Here is a 22,127-nt window from a genome sequence, read left to right as displayed (position 1 = left end):
TAAGGCTGCAAAGAGAGCCTTGCACATATTAGAACACAAATCAGAATGTTTTAGAAGTGAGCTGAAGGGTGGGATCTTGCAGAAAGAACTACAGCGTTCTCTAGCCTTGCCATTTCCACACCACAGTACTGTAATGCAGGTATCAGGTAAGAAAACATGGACTAGCTCTCCTCACTTTGCCCACATCTCCTCACCCCCAAAACGCTCTTCTCTCTCTCTTCACCTAAGCTAGTCCCACAATTTCAAAGATTATTTAACAGCTTTGGCCGTTTTTCAAGCACATTTAATGCCAGCTGTTGGTAATTCTTGCCTGTTTTACTATATGTAGGTAAACTGAAAACAATTTAAAACTAGGCCAATCACAGTGCCTTGAAGAATCTAGATCTTGTCCCCTTGTTGTCAAGCTCCCCAGTGATTCGGCGGCCAGCCAGGAGAGAAAAATCTGTGATGGTGTTAGTGAAAGCAAAACACTGTTACAAAGGTAGATCTACAGCTGAAGAAAGGCAGGTGACACCTTTCAAATGCTTCCCTTTTTGAAGAATTCATACCTTGTCTCTCTATTATCAGCATAGATGAGTTAGAAAACAAAATCGTATTTCATCTTAATTTCCCACCAAATGATATGTTTAGGAGGTCATTCATAATGACCTATAATAGACATGTTGATGATTTGTAGGTTTGATTTCTTATTGGGGAAAAAAAGCTATGTTTAAATTCCTCTGTAGATATAAGCATTCTTAAGAATTTGCACTAATTTGGGCCGGGTGCAGTGACTCACGCCTGTAATCCCAGCACTTTGAGAGGCTGAGGCAGGCAGATCACCTGAGGTTAGGAGTTCCAGACCAGCCTGGCCAACATGGTAGAGACAACCCTGTCTCTACCAAAAATACAAACATTAGCCAGGCGTGGTGGTGTGTGCCTGTAATTCCAGCTACTCAGGAGGCTGAGACAGGAGAATCGCTTGAACTCAGGAGGTAGAAGTTGCAGTGAGCCAAGATCAAGCCACTGCACCCTAGCCTGGGCCACAGAGCGAGACTCCATCTCAAGACAAAAAAAAAGAAAAAAGAATTTGCACTGATTTAGAAAAGCGACTTTCTTGAAGTAGTTTCAAGTGTAGGGACAATTTTCAAAATTTGAGGTTCCTGAGGTTTCTTGAAGGAAAACTAGTAACCGAAAATTGTATGGAAACCGAGTCAGTGGAATCGGCAGCGAGCTGTGGGGAGGGCTCCTTTCAAGAGCAGGTGACGGCTGCAGTCTCACAAAGCCCGGCAGCCCCCAGCTGGGTTTTAATGCCCTGAGGTCACCATCCTGAATTTCTTTAGAATTTGTCTGTGAATTTGTGTTTTATGAGTAAAGTCCAATGGGACATCTGAGCCTGTAGGAGGATGGAGGGGGCTTAGAGTTTCCTCACCTCCCCAGGACAGGATGGGCTCTGGCTGCCCACTCTCTGCCCCTGGCGGCCCTGGAAGCCTCAGTGTGGCTGTCACATGCTCCACTCTGCCCTTCTCAGGGGGCTTGGGCTCAGTTGAGGGGAAGGTCATATGCTTAGCATGCAACTCATCGAGGGTCTTCCTGTCCAACCCCGATCCAGGTCTCCGACACATCCCTGCCAGAAGATTACAATCCCTTGGGTTCGCCCATCTGTGATAGGTTGGGGTGGTGCCTTGGGGAAGGAGGGATTGATTTACCAGCCCCAAGCCAGGACCTGCGTTTTTATTTTGCACTGATCCCCACAAATTATTTAACCCCACTGGCACAGGGTTGAGCAAGGACGAAGCAAGAGGGAGGCTGCTTAGATGGGCATGAAAGCCCAGAATGTGTGTGGCTGCACCATCTGTGGATTCCAGAGCCCAGCTATCAGTTGTAAGGAGACTCTGTCCAGGGATGGAGCACAGTGTTGAGGTTGCCTCCTAGCAATGACCTTGTCAGAGCAAGTGTGCATTTCCTGGGAGAACTGTGTTGAAATGAGCAAGGCTTCTTAGACTTAAAAAGGCATTTTAAAAATCAGACAAACTATTTTTGGATGCTCTAAAATCTGTGTCTGAATTCTTTCTGCTGATTTTGACGCATACCTCCATCATTTTAAGAATTTGAAGTCACTGTGATGTACCTCAACACCACCATACACACATACATATAGAGATACATACATATGTATATGCTTACATATGAAGGCCTGGAGCTGGCCTGTGGGAGATACAAAATGAGTTAGAGACTTTTCCCTGAAAGAACTTACACTCTTGTGGAGATAGCAGTACTCAAGGAATAATCTCTACTCCCAAAGTTCTCTAACTGCCTAAAGTGTGTCATGGAATTTTGCTAAAATATATTTGATGACTATCTCCTTTTTTCATGTCTATCTGAGAAAAAGTATTTACAGAAAATGAGACTTTTATTGGGCTGGATATCACAGGAGTTTAGCTCTGCTTTTATTAGATAGATGTGAAAACAAATGATAAAAAATTATTGGAGGAAGACTGAGGGATGTTTAGTAAATTTTGTGGAAAAAGAAGTCATTAAAGTCTTCTATAGCACAGACTAAATCTACATATAAAAAAATGAAGCAATTATTGAGGAATTTTGGCAGAAAGTACAAAAACATCTTCAGTCCAAATAAGAGATTTGTAGGATTTCTTTTTGTAGTTTATCTAACTGTCCCAAATCTCCCTTTGGCTTTTCATGTATAGATGCAGTCTTAAAATAAAGATTTAGAACCACTTAGGACCTAGACTCCTCACCCAAAGAAAGCTGGACTTCTTCTGCTGGAGCCAGATAAGTCACTCACTGTAAGAATAAAGAAATGCATTTTTCATATTAATGTAATCAGACAGTCTTGGTTCTCCAGGCCTCAATAGGTGAATTTACAAGTACCTGACAATGTAATTTGCAAAAACGTACAAACCGTTTTGTGGATTAATGAATGTTTGATTTCCAAGCATGTTTGTCTTGTAGAATTAGCCTTAGAGTCTCAGATTCTACTAAGGCAATAAAAGGCGGCAAACAGTGGCAGTAGTTCAGCAGAGATTTTTATAGACATCTCCACTCCCTCCTTGGCATTTAGTAATCTTGAAAAAATTGAAAGGAAGAGAAGTTTAATTTACAGGGGACTTCTGCTCTGCTTAGCTGGGATTCTCACACCCAACATGAAATAATAATGCATCCAACTGTCCGTCTCAGAATAAGTAACCTTTGTGTCACCTCCTTCACTGGTGGAAACTGCAAACAGTTTGTGAGAAAGGTATGAATACCAGAGAAAGCTGAGGGATCTCTGTGACCTTCATGTGATTATGTTTGTGCTAACGCAGAGAGCACAGAAACCTAAATTCTCTATCCAAAGAACCCAATTCATAAAAAATGCATTGGTCATTAACCAGGGAATCTTAAGCACTGTAGTTTGGAGGGATCGCTGATGCATGAGAGGAAGTGGAGCTGTTTTGCTTGGGATGAGCAATTCGTATTTGCAATTCTGTTCCGTTCTCAATCTGCCCTGGCCGTCATATCCTCTTTGCAAAGGGTAAGGCTCCAAAAAGGAGTATATACTCTCGGGATTAAAAATAGTATATTTGTTTCTTAAAATGACTTACTTGGAAGAGTCAACTCCAAAAAGAGGGAACAATTCAAAACCCTGTGCAAGAGTGAACATCTATTTTACTTTTAGTGTAGCTAAGAGATGCTGAGCCTGGTTTCCCTTGGTTAATGAAAATGTGTTGTACCAATTTTTTTTGTTTTTAAAAGGAATTTGAAAAACAAAAATGAACTTGCTATGAGGAGTGCAGTGACAGTTATTGGTGATGGTTCTTCAGGGACTCAGCTTGAGCTGGGTGGAGAGAGTGGAGTGTGGGAGGCTTGGTCCTCAGGAGGGCACTGAAGAAAGGAGTGTCGTGCTCAGGTGGTCGCCCCTGTCAGCTCTGTGGGTCACAGTCCCTCCAGAGCAGAGGGATCTGCAGGCAACCCTGTGGGTTTCGGATGCGAGATCAACCCTGGGACCAATGGTGTTGAGTGAACAAATGCCCTCTGACAACCAGGTCTTATAACAATTAATAATAAGTTGTATCCAAACTGCTAATCAGTATTTTGATGTCTTCGCCATTTATGACCTATCATTTCCATAATAGATTCAAGACAGGGTTTCTTGTATTTGCAGAGAATTAACTTCTATTATGTAGCTATTTTAAATTTTATATTATGATCCCTTTAAAATCAGTTACTATATTTTTAAAATTAGCTGTGAACAAATCATAATTACAAAACAGATGTATCTGAGATGATTCCTCCCTTGCTAAGCTAGAAGTCAATCAGGATTATGATGAAAGAATGGTGCAGATAAAGACGCTTGGAAGGCCAAGGGGATTACACTAGCTGCAGACCCATCTGCCATTCAGAAAACTGATTGCATATGGCAGTCTCAGCGCAAAGGAGATTCAGCCTTGCCTGGGTAACATCTAAGCCACTGCTGGCTCTCTGTGGTCTTCAGTCACAGGTAGAGTTTCATAAAACTTTCACGTGAGCTACCCTTTAGATGCTCTGTCAGTAGCCTCATGAGGGATATCAACCTCTATGTTCAGGAAGATCCACAAATGATCCACAGGCCTGGGTGGGAACCACTTCTATAAGCCATGGTCTGTGTAAAAATTTGGAAACTTTGCCACTATCTTTGTGCCATATTTCCTGATTATGCTACCATGGACTAAAGGAAGCAACTATATATGTAAACATTTTGCTTTGTAGGCTCTTCAGGACCCAACTATTTAGTTGAGTTCCCAACATTCATCCAGTGGTGTCAAGGACAGAGTTAGAGTCAGTGCACAGTGGCCACCTTTAGCCAGTGTGCAAGAGAATGTGAACTCCACACAAAGGGACAGAGGGGCAGGAATATGAATTGAGTTGACTTGGGGCAGGTCACTATTATAGACAAATTAAATAATATTAAATATTATTAGATTAAATACAGTTTAGGCTGGGCATTGTGGCTCATGCCTAAAATCCCAGCACTTTGGGAGGCTAATGTGGGAGGATCACTTGAGGCCAGGAGTTCAAGACCAGTATGGGCAATGGAGTGAGATGATTTCTGTACCAAAAAAAAAAAAAAAAAGAAGAAATTAGCTGGGTGTAGTGGCTCGCTCCTGTAGTCTCAGCTACTCAGAAGGCTGAAGCAGGGGGATCGCTTGAGCCCAGGAGATCAAGGTTGCAGTGAGCAATGGTCACACCACTGCACTCTAGCCGGAGCAACAGAGTGAGATACTATCTCTCTCAAAAAAAATACAAATTAAATATTTTTATTAAATAATAATAATCAAGAGAAATAGCACTTATATGGCAAGCACGCACTGTTTCAAGAAAGTTACATACATATTAGTTCATTTAATCTTCACAACAGCAATGCTGTGAGAGGGGTACTATTGTTATCCCTGACTTTTACAAGGTGATGCATGAAGTTGGAAAACAAGCCAGAGTTCACATTCTCAGTTAAGTGGTAGTGCTAAATTTAAACCCAGGCAGAGTTTAAATTTTTTTTAGAGTTCTTGGTTTTAACTCTTACACCAAACAGCTTTTAATATCTAAATTGGAATCGAGGTAGAATTTGCCAATAAGCTAATAATTTAAAGGTATTTCAAAGGTTTATGTTAAACAACAGTGAGTAGTCAAGTGGATGCCAGTACCTATCTTAAAGGAATTATATCACTGCTGAATTAAAAGCCAGACCCCTATTTCTATTGAAAAAGAAATGTGAATGAAATGACAGCATAAAGTGATGAACCAGCAGCACAGCCCCTGTCCCATAGAGCTCATAGTTGCTGCTGCAAAAGCACAGGCTGCTAACTTCAGAACAGACTTCAGAGAGCTTTCTTGGAATTCCTTGGTCTCAGAGATGTAACATGTTTCCTAGGCTCCTGGTCAGGAGGAACCCACCCAACCCATTCAAGTTTGTGTTTTCATATCTGTGCCCATGAAAATATCCAACGTCAAATTCTCTGCAAACGTTCAGCTAAGTGTTGCTTCAAATTTCTCTGAAACCCTTAGCCAACGCCATTTATTCATTCTGACTTCCTGATTCCCCCTCTGGCTCTGAGAAGGCCCCTGATTCCAGAGCCGCCTTGCAACCAGACAGATTAGTTTATGGTCCTACAAGGCTATGCGTGATACATGTGTTTCAGGAAAATGGGGATGCACACGAAGAAGAAACATTACTTTTGGATCCAGGCAGGAGAGCATACATAATCTCCTCTAGAGCCTGTGAAAGACTTCATTTTACACATGAAATTGTGTGGAATTGCCCTGGACTGCACTGAACGTGGTTTTTGAGAATTAACCAGCCTCAGAACAAGCTACTGAGCACCAGCTAGGCCTCAAAGCAACAAAGAATAAATGTAAGCAAATGTAATCTGTGTAAAGTTGAGGGGAACAAATGCACAATCTTGTTGACACAGTGCCTGTGTGAGAACAATCCTAAACGTTACAATGGCATGCATTAGAAACAGAGCCAAATAGTGGGCTTGGTGTGTATGAAAGAAACGAGACAGAAGGGCTTAGCATGGTATAGAAATTTTTTAGAATGAAGGTATTCATTTTCTAATTGCTTAAAAGGGCTTTTCTATTTTTCTGTGCATTGTAAAAACACTCTTTTCATAGTCTGGCATAAAAACCCATGCCTGGCAAGTATGGAAAAACAACGAAATTTTTTAAAAAATTGTGCATTTTTAGCCATTTGAGAATTTACCTAATCTGAATATTTGACCAAAACATCACGTTGAAACCTCATAAGCTCTTTGAAGTACATAAATTTCTGCTGAGAATTTTAGGGCAAAATTGGACTTGGGTATATAAGAAAGAACAGAGACTTGCAAGGTTTGCACTGCACAAGCCATCTCCCGGCTTAAAATGCCGTGCTTTTAAGCATAATAGGTAAATCACATATAAAAAATTTAGAAGAAAGGTCTTCTGCACATTATGAGGAAATGGTTGGCATCTTATGATGCGTCATCTTACCCTTGTTATTAAATGACAACAATCATTAAAATGCCAAACATATTTTGACAGAATTCACTTTATAAAATATCAGCAAGTCTGTGTTTTTATTAGTTTGTTCCAAATCAATTTAGAAATTTCAATAGAATGCTTGTAAGTATTCCCCGAGCAATGTCCATTCCTGACTTTCTGCACAAAAAATATTACAAATTAATCAGATTTTCAGATTTCTGCATAATGGCTTTGCACATTTATTGCTTAATCCTATTATAAAATGCTGTTATGATTGACACATTGTGGTGGAGATAGAAGTCAATTGAATAATATGTAGCAGTCAATTTTATTTGTAGCTTAATGTGCTGAAGTATTTTCCCCTGTTTCCATTATTTATAAGTCTGTCCCTTTGGAGAATATATAGGAGAATTTGTTTTAAATGAGCCAATAATACCTTCTTTAAAATTTATAAGTGTGACAGAGTCATATCTTTTTTTCTGGGTTGTCCATGGCATGCCAGTAAACAGGGTTTGAATTGTCTTCTACTTGTTATTCATAGGACAAACATCAGGAAAGAGGATCTTGTTAAGGTTTGCTTGGAATTGGATTTCAACCACCCATTAGAAAACTCCAAGGAAACAAAGCTACCAAGTAGAAATTCTCAAAAATTGCCACTGGTTTTATTTGTTTGTTTGTTTGTTTGTGTATCTATTGTTTCTACCACTATCTTACCTGCTACAGTTTGTCCTGAAACAAAGCACAGAAACACACATAGAGAAATGACCATGTTAAAAGGGTTTGAAGGATTTGCTCTTTGGTGGAATTTCATTTTTTCTGCTTTGCTGTCCAATAGGATTCCCGTAAACGAAGCAAGTTGTGTTCTGTGCTTAGCATGGCGGAGCTCCCTGGAGCTATTGTGGGATTCCTACTGTTTCAATGAGCACCTGGGACTCTTGCTTAGGGAGAGCCGTATTCTTTTTAGAACATTGTATAAGGTGATATGGAAAAAGGCTTTGTTTTCAGGAAAGCGATGTCATAAGATTCAGTGTTCAAAGAGTACGGAAGAAGAACTTGGGAGTATGAAGGAGATGGGGAAAGCCATATTAGGGAGTATGAAGGAGATGGGGAAAGCCATATTAGGGGAAATATTGATGGACTTCGTCATATCTGAGATCACACTTTGTTTAATTTTAGGAAACTAGATTAGCTGTGGCTCGCCTGTACTTAAAGGGTGCAGTTTCTCACACATACGACACACTAGCATACTCTATGCAAACTGACTGTGCTACATTTCCTGCTGTTCTATTCTTCTACCTCTTGATGAACTTGGCCATCCTGAACGTCTCTCATCATTATTTATGCAATTGATAAGTGATATGAGCACTGGAGATATTGATAAACCACTCTGTCATATCATCTATGCCTTAATGTTATGTGACATCACAGGAAAATGGGGTAGTGTGCAGTTCCTAGGCTGGATCATATATTAAGGGAGCATTTCTCTTTTGAATTCCAGGGGCCAGAGGAAACCCGGCACTATCAGACCCAGGCACTCCTGACCAACACCAGGCCAGTCAGACCCACCCCCCATTTCCAGTTGGGCCACAGGTCAGTATCTCTCAACTGCTTTCCACTGGGCTGCATTTAGGATGGTTTAACCATATAAATCACCAAATAAATAATAATGAGTTAAATCCAATTAACTCCAACAGAGCAAAGATGCTAATAAATTTTCGTATGAAAAGCAGTATGACTACATTATTTATTAAATACCACCAAGAAAATATATGTTTGCAAAACTCTTCTCTCTTCTTAAAGGAAAGGTTGGCTTTAATCACGTGGAAACACTTTTTATTTTTTTTAACTTAAAACCCACTACAATTGTGCTGTTGGTTACCATGCAGTTTTCTGGAAAGTAAAACTTTAATGACTGGAGTATGAAGAAAATTAAGTTATTTCAACCTTACTATAGCCATTTTTGAAATGCAAGATGTGATTTAATATAAAAACGTTAATGCAATTTTAATGCAAGTTCAGCTTATTGGGTTTGACAATACTGTACATCACACATAGCTCTTGCATTAATAAAGAAACACAATCATTATTTTTTAAAGTCCAATATTTGTTTTTTGCAGCCTGGTGTGGGCTATATGGAGATGCAGAACACAATTATAAAAGGCTGGGCTTTTTTTTTCCTTTTTACCTCTGTCATTTAGTGTGAAGCTTTCAGAGTTCATCCTGCTTTTTTGGAAAGAGAAGCTGAGACTTGGGCCTTTCTCTCCCTTTTGTTGTCATTATTGCTCCTGGAAGTTAATGACTTTAAGCACATTGAGGGCTCACCCAAGTTTAGAGTGAGGGTTGGCCTTGACATTCTTATTCCACTCGCCACCAAGACTCCCTATGGCCTCAGATCCCGTAGTCCATCTCGGAGCACAGATCACTCCGTGCCTGTGGACAGAAAGCCTGGGGAAATGTCTGCTGGCTTATGGAAGCCTAGAGAGTTTTCCTGGGACTCTCAGGAACAGGATTTTTGGTGTCATACTCTTTATAATTTTATGCTTGTAACATCATGTGTGTGTTCATGTAATTATGTGTGTCTGTGTGTGTGTATGCCTGCACACCTGTCTGTGAACATACTGGGGGTAACACACTCTAATGCCTTCAGTTTGGGTAGGCAGCCCCACAGGCCCAGGTCAGTGAGGAGTGGTGGCCTTTTGACAAACTGGAGAGTGCATGCCCTGCCTTGAGCCCACAAATCCTATTTTTAAAATGCTGCAGGCCAAAACCCCCAAATCTATGACCCATATATGGTCTGAGAGCTATTCATTTGCCTTCCCTCTTACCATAATATCGCTATTGGCAGTGATGTAACACCTGGAATCTGAGGGCCAGCTTATAATTTTGTATTCATTCCCGAAGTATATTTTGCTCATTAGAATAACTGTATTTTTTTAAAAAGGGAAGCACAGTTACTTGGTGTGAATTTAGCAAAGTGCACAAATACATTAGGAGCAAGGCCTGTGGGGTCTAAAGCAGCAGTTCTAAATTCAGCTGTGCAGAATCCTAGGGCTCTGCAGAGTCTCCCCCAAAGGGTCCTGAAAGGAACACTGCAGGGAATGGCCAAAGTGTGGGCTTAGCCCTCTCCACACCTCCCCTCACTCTTCAGATAAAGCAGCCCCACTTCTCTAAATCTGTTGTTTGTATTGGAGGGGATACAAGAAAGGGGTAAAACATGGGCTCTGGAGCAGCCTTCCTGGGCTTGAACTTGAACCCCCTCTCAACTAGACATGGGACTTGGGCAAGTTACTAACCTCTCTGTATCTCATTGGTAGAATAACTACAGCATTAGAAGAGTGCCTGGCTATTATACATTGAGCTTGGTAGTATGCCTGTATTTAATTTCCTACCCCTCACATAAGAGTTTTGCATTGGTTCTTGTAGAAGAGCAACAGATATAGGATTATTATGTTCCACATGGCTCCCACAAGGCTGCAATGAAAGTCCTGAATCAAGGACTCTAAGATCAAATGACTCTTGTGGTCATCTGGCTTAACCAGGGCAGGAATCCTTCCCATGTTATCCTGGTGAAGAGCCCACGTGCTGTACTCAAAACATGCCCAGCAGTTGCCTTTCCCTACCAGAGAAGGGCTGTTCCATCCATAGTGGATGTAAACATGTGTTTGTATAATATCATTTTAATTGGGCAAATGATGTTAGAGTAATAACGAAAGAATTATTTTCAAAGATTTTAAGTTTTATCCACATCAAATATTTTTATGTCTTACATTCTGTTTTAGATCTTGTCATTGTACATACGTAATTTTACCATTTTAACAATAATCATTCAAGTTTACTTAATAGTTATCCAGCTTATTTTCTATTGTATTCTCATTTTGCAAACATTTTCTATTTTTCTAAAGAGGTGTCATAATGATCCATTTTAATGACTATGCAATATTTCATCTAGTTTAGTACTGTAATAAACTATTTTCAATATTTATGTATTTTGAAACAATGCATGTTTTTATGCAGTTATCTTATTTCCTTTTGAATAATATCTTCAAGCTATATCCTAGGAGTATATTCTGAGTTAAAGGGGGATAAATATTTTTGCAGCTCTTGATAATCTATTTCTAAATTGCTTTCCAAAAGGATTATGCTAGTGTACATGTCCCCCAGCCATAGATCTGCATAATGATGTCAATACAGACTTTCCAGCATTGAGTAAATTTTCTACATTATTTTTGTTAATTTAAAAGTCAAAAGTAGTATTTCGTTGCTCTTTTTGAATAAAAAAATCCCACTGATCCCAATGAGTTCTTTCTGGAACAACAGAGAATAAACTAGCTGAGAGCTTCAAATATATGAAGATAAGATCAAATGGAAATTCAATGGAAGAATAGCATATAAACGTAAGTTATTACTTGTAAAGGTATTTGCGTTCCTCAGAAGAAGTCCAAACCAAATGAAATTTTCCAAAGAAATCAATGAAATGCAACTTTGAAAATTTTTTTCTACCAATCTTTTTTTTTACTGAGATAGAGCATGTTTTTTGGTACTTCTTCGGGAACTTTCTGACCCTGCTTAAATGGAAGGAAGATGTTTTTAAAACCCATGCCTTGGTTCCATAGGAAAGTGAGCTAGCTGTATCTGTTTCCTTGCAGCCACTTCTGACGGCACAGCAGTTAGCTTCTGCTGTGGCCGGCGTGATGCCAGGAGGCCCCCCAGCTCTCAACCAGCCAATCCTCATTCCCTTCAACATGGCGGGACAGCTAGGAGGCCAGCAAGGACTGGTTCTCACACTGCCAACAGCGAATCTCACCAACATCCAAGGGCTGGTGGCAGCAGCTGCAGCTGGAGGCATTATGACTCTGCCATTGCAAAATCTACAAGGTAATCCATAGTGTCCATGCACCACGTAAGGCTCTATCCATTGGCCAGTATTCTCTGAAGTGGACAAAAAAAAAGTGCCTAGAATGGTGAATGTGGTTCAGAGTTGCTTCTGCCCTAAATGATATGGAGGGCTTCCGTAGGAAGCAAAATTTTCAGTTGTCTGTGAATCCTGAGCTTGCACAAGCAATTGGTTTTATCAATCCTCATTTCCTAACATTGGTATCAAAACTTTTCAGGTCTCCTGGAAGCATTTATGAGTCATCATTGCATGACATATCAAAAACTTAAAAGTAAAATTCCTGTGTTTTTATTTGAAGACCTGAGTTATCATCTCACCAATTCTTCAATTTAGTCATGGGTAAAGAAAAGTTAGAGGTTGCTTGTTTGTGTTTGAAGTGATTGGAACATCTCAAATACAAGATATTATTTGGAATAATTTATTAATGATTATTTTGCTCTACAAAGTATGTTTTAGTTATAGTTATTAAACAAAAATTGTGTTACCTGAGCTCATATTTTGCAATGAGAAAAATAGACTTGTATGTTGAGCCTTTATGTTACAGGGACATATAACAAGTCAGACTCTAATTTTACTTAGGAAGGATAGTTGTCTTGATATTATGAAGGTTTTGACTTTTCTTTAAAAGATTTGGTAGCATTGACTGATAGATTGATTTACAAAAGATTCTGTCAGAGGAAGAATTATTTTGGTGGAAAATGACCTGAATATAAATAGGATGCCTGCTAAAGAGTAAATGAATTTATTTTGGACTAGTCAAAGATGTTTTTCTTCATATATATACAAACATTAGCAATTAAATTTTTTTGCAGAATGAGGGCTTGTCTGGGTAAGTTATCAGAATAGCAATTTAAAATACTTTTTTAGTTGGTCAAATGTTAGGGCTTCGTATAATTTATTGGAGAATCAGTCCACAAGACTAAGAAACAGACCAAGTAAGAACTGTTAACTCTTGACCCAAACTTCTTTCTGTGCTCTGTGTTCTGCTACCCCACCCGTTGTTGCCACTTCTTGACTTCCATTTTAATGTTTAAAACGAAGTCTCTCTTGTACCATTAAATTGTGCCAAGAAACCTGCCATTCATAAATCATGCATGCCCAGGATACGCTAATGCACAAACTTTGCTTGTTTCAAATTTGAGAGTGCCTGGGAAGCCAGATCTCAAGATTAAGCAAATAAAGCAGGAATACACAAGGTGAAAGCCGAAGCAACAAAGTGTAGGGAGAGGCTTTTTAATGTAGGTGGATGATGAAATCTTAATGAAGAAATGGGCATTATCAAAATGCAGCCTTCCATTTGGAACATTTGTGCTTATGGGAATATTGAATATTATAAATAAACATAAGCTCAAAGAGCTCCTAGGCCACGAATTAATCCTGCTTGGTTAAGATGGATGCCAAAAATCAGAGTTTAAAAAAAAAGTAGGCTTGTTATTTCTTGATCATGGTTTGGTATTCTTAAGATATTAGTACCTGTTTTTTTAAGGGTTCAAAATTAGTGATTGGTCCAGCGTGGACTTCTTCCACCAAGATTTTCCCTTTTGTTTTTGTTTGTTGTAAATATCAAAGTTCACTATTAGCTTATAGTTTGGAGTTTGGTTCTTTGGGGCACTTCTGGTTTCAGAAAAGGAATCCTAAGCTTTGTAGCCTGATTAAGTAGGGGAAACAAAAGCACTTGCTTTCTTATCCCTGGGCGCTTCTGACACAATTTCCCTCTCAGCGTCATCTTCAGAAGTGGGTTGGAGTTGACACCCAAGCTCTTGTCTGCTACACATGCGCAAGTGAACATTTCCCCCTTTGTCTTCCTCTTTGAAATTTCACTGACGTTGGAGGGAAGGTGATGAGGTTATTAGAATAAAATACCTCCTAGTTGCAAATTAGCTGGTTATAGGAAAAGCTTTCTAATTAGGCTTAACATCAAGCTCCTTCCCCAATGCCTTCTTCTTTGTGAATGAATCCCAAGTCCTAAATCACTGTCAAGATCCAGGAAAGTTCTACCTTCCAATTTCCTTGGGATTTTCTGTTCTTTTCATATAAGTTTCAGGTAACCCAGAAAGAAGTGGTCATCCTAACGAGAAGTTCAAGGGCAATAAGGATGGTAATCAGGAAAGTCTCATGCCTCGAAAGCGCCCAAGATAAATGTCCACCACCTAAAGGGCAAAGCCAGTGGTCACCTTGTAATCAATCCACCAGCAGCCATCCCAAAGCTGATTTTCCCACCTTTAGGCAACCTATTGCACAGCCCTTGACAATCCCTAGGCAGAATCAATGGCTTGTGGAGCTTTCCAGGTTATGTTGCAGAAGCAGTGGGACTCTTGGGATGGTGAGTGAATGTCTGACAGGCTGAAAGGTCATCTGCAGGGGTTCTGAGACTGAGCTAGTCTTCAAGATGACCTCAAATCTCATCCTCTCTCAAAGGTGAGAGTTAAGGGTGAGAGTCTTGTAAATGGACTATCAGTACCTTAGAAGAAATCCTTACATGCATTCATGCAGTCAACAGCAACGGGAGAAGGCTGTTTCCTTTCCCCCGTCTCTTTCCTATACAATAAATCAGTATCAACCCAAGGCTTTTCAGAGTCTTTAAAAATGACTCTTAAGTCTCCTCATCTATAATAAACACCCCACTTCTCCAGTGATTTTATAAAACAGATTTGGTGGGTCATTGTGAGGGGCAGGTTGCATACCTAGTCTGCACACCTAGTCTGAAGCAGAGCCTGTTACCATGTAACATGCTTGGTCATGAATAGTTCCCTTTTCCTCATTGTGAAGTGTTAAGCTTTTACTCATGAAACAGTTCGGCCAACTGGAATTATCTCCAGCCTTCCTACCCAGCCCTCTAGCCTGTCTATTCTTCTAGCTCAAAAGTCACAAATTTGCTAGGATGAAAGGAAAAAAAAAAGTTGCTGACATCAGTCTCTTAATGGTTTGGAATTCAGGGATAAGTTTTCAAATATTTTCCTTTTTACTGAAGTGATTGAGAGCGTGTTCATTTACATCCCCTATCAAGTCACACGGAATAGCTCTCAGAGCCTTGGAGGCCATCATTTACACATGTATTTTAATGAGCACTCATGACATGCTGTTACACTGAGAGCAGCTCTTCTCGACTCTGACAGGAGGGGTCATATCACAGTCGCCTCTTAAAACATGGTCCCCAGACCAGCGGCATCAATGTCTCCTGGGAGCTTGCTGGAAATACAAGATCTCAGGCTCTACCCGAGATACCCGAGACCCTCGGAACAGAATCTGCATTTTTAAAAGATCCCCAGATAATCCCCATGCACATTAAAGTTTAAGAAATGCTGATCTAGGGAGATCATTCAAAGTTCATTAGGCAACTCCCTGCCTTAGTCTGTTTGGGCTGCTATAACATAAAAACCATAAGTAGGGTGGTTTATAAACAACAGATTGTGTTACTCACAGTGCTGCAGCCTGGGAAGTCCAGGATCAAGGCACAGGCAGATTCGATTCTGGTGAAGGCCCACTTCCTGGTTCATAGATGTCTGTCTTTTTACTGTGTCCTCCCACCACAGAAGGTAGGAGAGAACTCTCAGGGCTCCTTTTATAAAGGCACTAATTTTGTCATGAGGGCTCCACCCTTATGACCTAATCAACTCCCAGAGGCCTCACCTGCTGATACCATCACTTTGGGGGTTAGGATTTCAACATACGAACTTGGTGGGGTGGGAGGAACAAACATCCAGTCCATGGTATCCCCCAATGTCACCAGCAGCCAGAATCAGAGACTCTTATGACAATGGATGACCCACATGAAGGCAGTGAATGTCCTTATTAATGCTCCCGCTCTCACTCACCACCCCAGGCCTCCAGATGAGAATGACAGAAAGGAATAATGTGTGGGAACATTTTTGCTTCTGTTAGCACTTTCATATCCTCAAGACCAAGGGAAGTTCTCTTACAGAGTGGAAGCCCTCTTGAAGTCCTTGCTCTGAGATTTTATCCAGTGAAAGTTTTGCTTTGCTGATAAAAAGACCTTATGACCCAGCAGAAAATCTGTATGTGTGGCCTGGGGATTGTTTTGTCTTTCTCTCAGATCCTTCCCAGCAAGAAAGAGATTGATTCCTGTCTCATCAGTGATGAGTTCTTATTGTAAGAAGATACACAGTTGTAAGGAGTTAGACATCTTGCAGGATCCTAGGAACAGCCCTGTAACCCAGCCTCATTGGAACCTGGAATGAATTTGGGCATTAGAGCATCCAGCAAACCACAAGGCTGCAAGCTGTATCATCCTCTCCTCTGCAGGAGGCAGGCATCTAATCCCCACACCCAGAATGACTAATGACCCATCTCCCTGTCTTCTCCTGCTCCCTCCAGGACGTTTCTGTACTGCATTGGATGGCTTTTGGCTGAACCATAATTCTGGTTCACTCATGTTCCATTTTGTCTCCTCTAAGGTCAGGCATCTTTCCAATTCATGTACCTTTCAGGAACTCTCCATTTTTCTCTATCTCCATCATCTTTATCTTTATCCTTATCTCCATGTCTATCTAAAATTCTGACTATCCAAGAGAAAAATTACCATGAGGCTGAGACTTTTAATTTAAGCTATCTCGTGTCACTGGCCAGACTGGAGATTGACTGCCCCCAGATTGAGATGTTCATTTCTGTCTTCTCGGCTATGATGTGGGTGGGAAGTGGGAAGCCAGAATGATGTGGTATGGAACATGGACAAGCGAGCTTAAGAAACAAGCTGAGCCTCTCTTGTCAGCAGAAGGGGTGGCAGGTAAGGCAGGTTGGACACTGGCCTTTCTCTTAGTAACAGTAAAAGCCAGTAGGGCCTCTTATGAGCAAGGACTGAGACAAATTCTGAGCTCAGGAGATGCCAATGGTGAGGTTTAGCTTCTGACTGTTTTGAATGAAGTCCTTGGAAGCTCTGGATGGGATTCAGAAATGCTGTACTCAGAACATTCAGATAAGATCTAGAAATGACCTGCTCCTCAAAGCCCTGTGTCCCTATGTGAAATAGGTGAGTTCTGTGCCCTCTCCTACCTTGCCTTGAGTGCCCCTTTCCCCTTCCAAGTACCATCCATCATCAGCTACACTGGGTCTCTCCATCCCTGCATCCTTCATCCCATGTTTATTGGGCTTTGGCCTCTGATGACTGTAAGCAAGCACACACCTGTGAAATAAGACGAATAATAGCCATAAACTCCAAAGAAAGAAGATAACTAAGCTTGCTCTGTCACATACTCCATAAGCTCCTTGAAAAGTGAGTGTCTTCCCTTTTACTTATTACTTTGGAACACAGATAGCTGTACTAAAGATGTGCAGTCCTAGGGTAAAAACAGAGGTTGTTAGTTGATGTAGCAAAATAAAATCTCCTTTATGGAGCTCATGCAAATGTGTTGGATCTTTTGCTTTTTTGAAACATAGGCAGGAAATGAAGATATATACAGCCTCGATGTGAGTGACAACAGGCAGCAAAAGGGTTAATGGAACAGTAGAGCTGAGTCTACTTCTGGGACAGATGGTTCAGGTTAGTGACTTGTTCTCACAGCACAGGCCAGAATGACCTACTAATCACTGTAGGCAACATAAATGGAGAATATAAATGTGCTACATAGGAGATTTATGTCAAAGTGTGAACATTCCAGTTAAGTCAAGCATAACATTTAGATTAATGACCAAAAATACATTAAAGAGTGCTGCTAAACCTGAACATGGAAAAGCAATTAGGTTCAAGGCCAGTTGAAAAATCAAGGCCAAGGATGGTTTTTCTTCCCTTCACTCTAGCAGGAAACCTGCCCCGGTTTTCTCTGACTCCCCAAATTAAAGCCTGTGGATGCTGAAGTACCTGGGAATAGTTTGGGGATTAGGGATTTCATGTGCAAGTTACATTATATTCTGTTTTGTTTGTATTGTTGCTGTTTTCACTGAGGTATCCTTTACATACAAGAAAATGCATGGACCTTACTTGCTTAGTTCAATGAGTTTTGATAATTGCATCCACCCATGCAGGTTCCATCAATATAGAAAACATTTAATTATCTCTAAAAGATTCCTCTGTGTCCCTTTGCAGTCAGTCCTCTCCATCCAACCAGGTAATCTGTTTTTTTCCTGTTCTAGAACTTCACATAAATGGATTCATATTATATGTATTCTTTTGTGTCTGGCTTTTCTCATTCGGCATAATGTTTCTGAGATTCATCCATGTTGTTGTGTATACAACAGTATAGTAGTTCTTTTCTGTTAATTTCCAAGCAGTGCTTCATCATAAAAATATGCTACATTTTGTTTATCTATGATCATTCCAATGTCCCAGTGGGCAGACATCATGGAGGTTCCTTGATTGGGTGTCTCTAGGGAAGCACCTTTGACCACTGTTCTCCTTGGCCCTTGGCCACACCCCTGGGAGATTCTTTCCTGTCCGTTATCTTCCTTGGCCACATCTGATGAGGAAGTTGAGGAATATACCTTTCTTCAGGGAGTTTCTCAGTCCATGTATACCTTATAGATGCTGGAGGTCTAACGGGCTGCTTGATGTTTCCAACAGATAGGGATGTGTAGCTCCTTTGAAAATGCAGTCCCTCAGAAAAGGGAATGCTTCTTTTCTTTCTGCTTCCAGTCAGTTCCCTGTGCCAAAGTTTCTTCCAAGACAGACATCTTGAATCTAATTTATTTTGCTTTCTTGTTCTCTACACCCCTCTCTTTCAATTAAATCAGCCTTGATGTGAGGGCACTCTGGTCTCCTTGGTGTTCTTTGCACGTACTCCTAGCCCAGGGCCTTTTGCACAGGCTGTTCCCTCTGCCTGAAGCACTCTGTTCCCACCCAGAAAGCATCAAGCCTTCCTTCCTCCTCCTCCCCTGCCCCAGCACTCCTGTCTCCCTTACTTGCTTTCTGCATTTTCTTTTTCCCTAACACTTAGGACCTTTTACAAAATCTCAGCAATGTTTGTTTTTCTTTATTTGGCCTGCTGTAGCCATCGAGGGCAGGGTCAGCAGCATTGTGATGCTTGGGCCTGCGGCTGTAGAGGAGAATCTCTGTGTATGATGTATTGCTAATGTGCATCATTTATGTCTGACTCTGCCCCTAGAATGGAAGCCCTGTGACAGGCATCTTTATTTGGTTCAATAAAGTGGCCCAAGAACAGAGAAAGTGCCTGGCTTACTTGTAAAAGGTGCTCAAGTATGAATGAGTGAATTTTAAAGACTAAGAGTCCAGTAAAGAGAAGTAAAGAGAGCATTCAATGTAGAGAAGAAGGCATGAGGAGACCAGAGTCTACAGGTTCTATCAATAGCTCTGTCTGTTCAATGAAAATTGGGAATCCAAGGTGGCAAGAAATCAGACTACAGGAGCGGGAAGAAGGCAACACTGAGGACCTTGTATGCCTTGCCTGTGTGTGAGCGTGGCCATCATAGAGCCTGAAATATTAGAGATGAACATACTTAAAAACAATGCAGTTATGCTATAATTTTTCATGGATATATGTTTGCATTTACTTACTTATGCCTGGGTAATCTCAAGAATTTGAAGCAGCTTGTAATGTAAGAAGCAGAAAAGAGTCCGAAAGTGGTGGCTCATGCCTGTAATCCCAGCACTTTGGGAGGCTGAGGCAGGCCAATTACCTGAGGTCACAAGTTCAAGACCAGCCTGGCCAACATGGCGAAACCCCATCTCTACTAAAAATACAAAATTTAGCCGGACATCATGGTGGGCACCTATAGTCCCAGCTATTCAGGAGGCTGAGGCATGAGAATCGCTTGTACCTGGGAGGCAGAAGTTGCAGTGAGCTGAGATCGCGCCACTGGACTCCAGCCTGGGCAACAGAGTGAGACTCCGTCTCAAAAATAAATAAATAAATAAAAACAAGAAGTGAGAAAGAGCAAAATCTTTTTAATAGAAAAAGAAAAAACCTAGAGTAAGTTTTGGAACTAGAAGACAAATCAGAACTATGTATCGAGTTATATAGTTTTAATTATCTGACAGTAAAAGACCACACCAGTTTGATAAGAAACAGACCTATTTATTTTTGTTTTTCTATTAAGACAACATTTATTCATTTGCTCAACGAATACTTACTGAACTTTCAAAGCATTAGAGGTCGTGATCTGGACTTAGGACATAGCAGTAAACAAAGAGTTCCTTAATGCACATATATGCTACTGGGGGAGTGAAGCAGATGGAGGTGGGGAAGCGTGGCAGGGATGGGGATGTGATGCATTTTATGCAAGGTCATAAGTCGTGGTCTCTACACTGCACAGAGACCCAATGGACGAGAGGGATTAAGCTGTCCAGTATCTGAAGAAAGAGTGTCCCAGGGAGGAGTCCTAAGTGCTAAGCACAAAATCTCAAAATCTCCAACAGGAAGGTGTGTTTCTTTGTTGATTTCATATTACATAGGGTCACAGGTGTGCAGTGACTCTGCTGCACATCCTCCACCTTCTAGGATCCAGGCAGAAGAAGCAGCCCCTGTCTGGGATATGTTTTTTTCATTACAACGGGAGCAGGGAATGCCAGAACTACAGTGGCTCTTAAAGCTTCAGCTCAAGAGCTGCTCACATCACTTCCACTCACGTGCTGTCGGCCAGACAAGTCACCTGGTCAAGCCAGCTGCCAGTGGTGTGGAGGAGGAAAATAAATAACCCTAAAGGAAGAGAGGAGGAGCACAGAATTGGAAACTATATGACAAGGCGCTGTGTCCAACAGTCATTGCATTAACGATACACTACGGAAGTATTTGACTTAGGTGATTCTTTCCAACACTGAGATTCTAGAATTCTATTAGGTGAACCCATTAGATCACATGGTCTATTCATGTGGTTTTTCAGAACACATACATTAACAATTTCTAACCATAGAATTCAAATGATAAATATAAAAATGGGTAGTGAATATATGGGCCAATTGGAGACTGTTTAAAATAGCAAATCAGGGCCTATGAAAGAATGAATTCATTAAAGTAACATTCAGGACAAGGCAAAAGTAGAGGGATGACAAACAGATCAGTAGCTGCCAAAGTGGGGGCAGGTAAATTTAAAGGAGTACAAGGGAATTTGGGGGCTGATGCAACTGTTCTCTATCTAGATCACGGTGATGGTTCACTATTTGTATTTGTCAAATTTGTACAAAAAGGGGGAATTCTATGGTATGCAAAATATGTTTCAGTTTTTCCCCAAAAAGAGAAAATATAAGTGAATGCTCTAGGGCTTCACAAAATACCAGCTTTCTTTAAAACATAAAAAAAAGTTTAAATACAAAACTTCTAATGAAATTGAAACTAGGAAAATCTTTATGGAAATGGGAGACTCAGGTTCCCCATTAAACAGTGTTGTTTGCTCAGTTTCTCAGATACAGAAGCTAACAGTAAAATAATCAAGATTTCAAATGCCTGTAATTTGATCCCAATTGTTTAAAGGAAGCCCCCTCCCCACCCACACGCACACCCACAGAGAGAGGGAGGAAATTATAAAAGATAAACACTGTATATAACAAAGTATTACTGGTAGGTTCCAGACAATGAGAAATTCTTATATTAATAGGTTTTATTTTGAAATCCTTTCTATTCATTCAGGTGGAAGGCCATATCCACAACATAATTACTAGTATTGCCAAGGTTAGGTTTATGGGTCTGCTGTCTTGACCTTCTAACCACCTTCTTTAAAAAAGAAACTGTCAACACAAAGTGCATTAATTCTCAGATTAAAAACAATACAACCACAAAGCAATTCTATGCATTCATTATGTATGAACAGTATTTAATATTAATAAAATTGTCTTTAAATGTGCTTGATTTTGTTGATCGAAGGAGAAATTGCTGGCAGGGAGTGGGTGGGTGGGGATGGAAATATGCGCTAAACCTTCTGGTACCATTCTTGAGGAAGACAAGTAGGTGGCCAGATGCACCACTTTTTCTTGTGATTTAATTTTGTGCTATTCTAGTGATGACCACACTTAGAAAGTTGCATCTCCACTGACATCATGAACTTGACAGCAGAGATCCATTACCACTCACAGAAAAGGGCCATGCAGTACCTGCCGCAGAAATGAGAAGAAAGGACTTTGGTTCTCAGTACACAATGATACGTGGCTTGCTGTCACAAAGCTCAATATTAAAAATACCTAGTGCATAAATTCATATTCACAGTGTTATTCAGAAGAGCTCCACAAGACACGCCATACAATAATACCAAATCCACCGTAAAGAAGTTATGAAAAGTAGTTGCAATGTGTCTTACTTTGGCAGTTTTTCAAACCTCTGTATCTCTGAGGCTTTAGACTTTTTATTTAAAATAC

General features: G+C 40.5%; 1 protein-coding gene across 1 annotated transcript in view; it reads left to right on the top strand.

Annotated features, from left to right (window-relative positions):
* POU6F2 (POU class 6 homeobox 2) overlaps positions 1-22,127 on the top strand; it is a 478,158-nt gene that overhangs the window by 206,758 nt on the left and 249,273 nt on the right. The window contains exons 3-4 of the mRNA XM_054495337.2: positions 8,477-8,568; positions 11,625-11,853. Coding sequence (XP_054351312.1) covers positions 8,477-8,568; positions 11,625-11,853 — 321 coding nt within the window. The remainder of the gene's footprint in view (positions 1-8,476; positions 8,569-11,624; positions 11,854-22,127) is intronic.

The sequence above is a fragment of the Pongo pygmaeus genome, chromosome 6, assembly GCF_028885625.2.
Source record: "Pongo pygmaeus isolate AG05252 chromosome 6, NHGRI_mPonPyg2-v2.0_pri, whole genome shotgun sequence".
NCBI classification, from domain to species: Eukaryota; Metazoa; Chordata; class Mammalia; order Primates; family Hominidae; genus Pongo; species Pongo pygmaeus.
Note: the sequence above shows the minus strand (reverse complement) of the source record. Positions and strands in the feature narration are given on the sequence as shown.